The sequence below is a fragment of the Sinocyclocheilus anshuiensis genome, unplaced genomic scaffold, assembly GCF_001515605.1.
Source record: "Sinocyclocheilus anshuiensis isolate Anshui unplaced genomic scaffold, SAMN03320099.WGS_v1.1 scaffold231, whole genome shotgun sequence".
NCBI lineage: Eukaryota > Metazoa > Chordata > Actinopteri > Cypriniformes > Cyprinidae > Sinocyclocheilus > Sinocyclocheilus anshuiensis.
In genome coordinates this window covers 212,057-212,967 of record NW_015552533.1, presented here as the reverse complement: position 1 = coordinate 212,967, position 911 = coordinate 212,057, and the positions used below count along the sequence as shown (strand labels likewise).

General features: G+C 34.6%; 1 protein-coding gene across 1 annotated transcript in view; it reads right to left on the bottom strand.

Moving 5' to 3' along the window:
- The window catches only part of LOC107663732 (CUB and sushi domain-containing protein 2-like), a gene marked incomplete at its 5' end in the record, with an annotated part of 209,927 nt that overhangs the window by 59,681 nt on the left and 149,335 nt on the right, over positions 1 to 911 (bottom strand). The window contains one exon of the mRNA XM_016454031.1: positions 255 to 371. Coding sequence (XP_016309517.1) covers positions 255 to 371 — 117 coding nt within the window. The remainder of the gene's footprint in view (positions 1 to 254; positions 372 to 911) is intronic.

Here is a 911-nt window from a genome sequence, read left to right as displayed (position 1 = left end):
TGTGTGTGTGTGTGTTTGTAACATTAATCTTCTGCTTTCAATGGAAGCAGAAAAAAAATATGAAAGCCCAAGATTCTTTTAATTTAACTCAGATTTGAATTTAAATTTAATTGTAACTCAAATAAATGCAAATGTAAATCATATAATTTAATTTTAAAATAATAAAATTAAATAAAATATCCATAGGGAAATCTCACTGGCATTACCAGCAAACTCTTTTCAAACAGCATCTGTTCATTCTGCTGTGTCCTCACCGTAACCGACTGGCAAGTAAATCCTCCAGGTGCAGTCACTGTTGCTAGGGTAGTTTCCTGGGAAACCAGGGCTGAGGATGGTGCCTTCCATCTCCTCTCTGATTCCCCCACACTGAGCTGAAAAGAAAAATGGCGAGGACATTGTTTGAAACATTCATTTGTAGAAAACACATGCTGTGGTATAAACCTGCTGAGCTCAAGGTTCAAGTACTTCTAAAGACCAATAAAAACAGCGGACAGCTGTCAGGCTATCATTAGAGAATAATATGAGGTGACCAATAGGCTATTTCCACTCCTTTTGATTGGTGAGAATATATGTATATATTTATGGCAGATGACTGAAAGTGAAAATTGCTGTCACTGAGCCAGCATGGCTTTTTAATAGTTGCTAAATATATAGTGGGATCCAAAAGTCTAAGAGCACACCGAAAGCCTGGGACACAAAATCTAATTTGTATACAAAATGTAATAAGAGATATACATGGCATGGATTTTAAATATGTTAAATGGAGAAACGTTTATTATGTCTGTAACATTATATATTTGTCATATATAACACATATATAACACACAAGAATAAAGAATCTTGGGCTTTCATATTTTTTTTCTGCTTCCATTGAAAGCAGAAGATTAATGTTACAAACACACACACACACA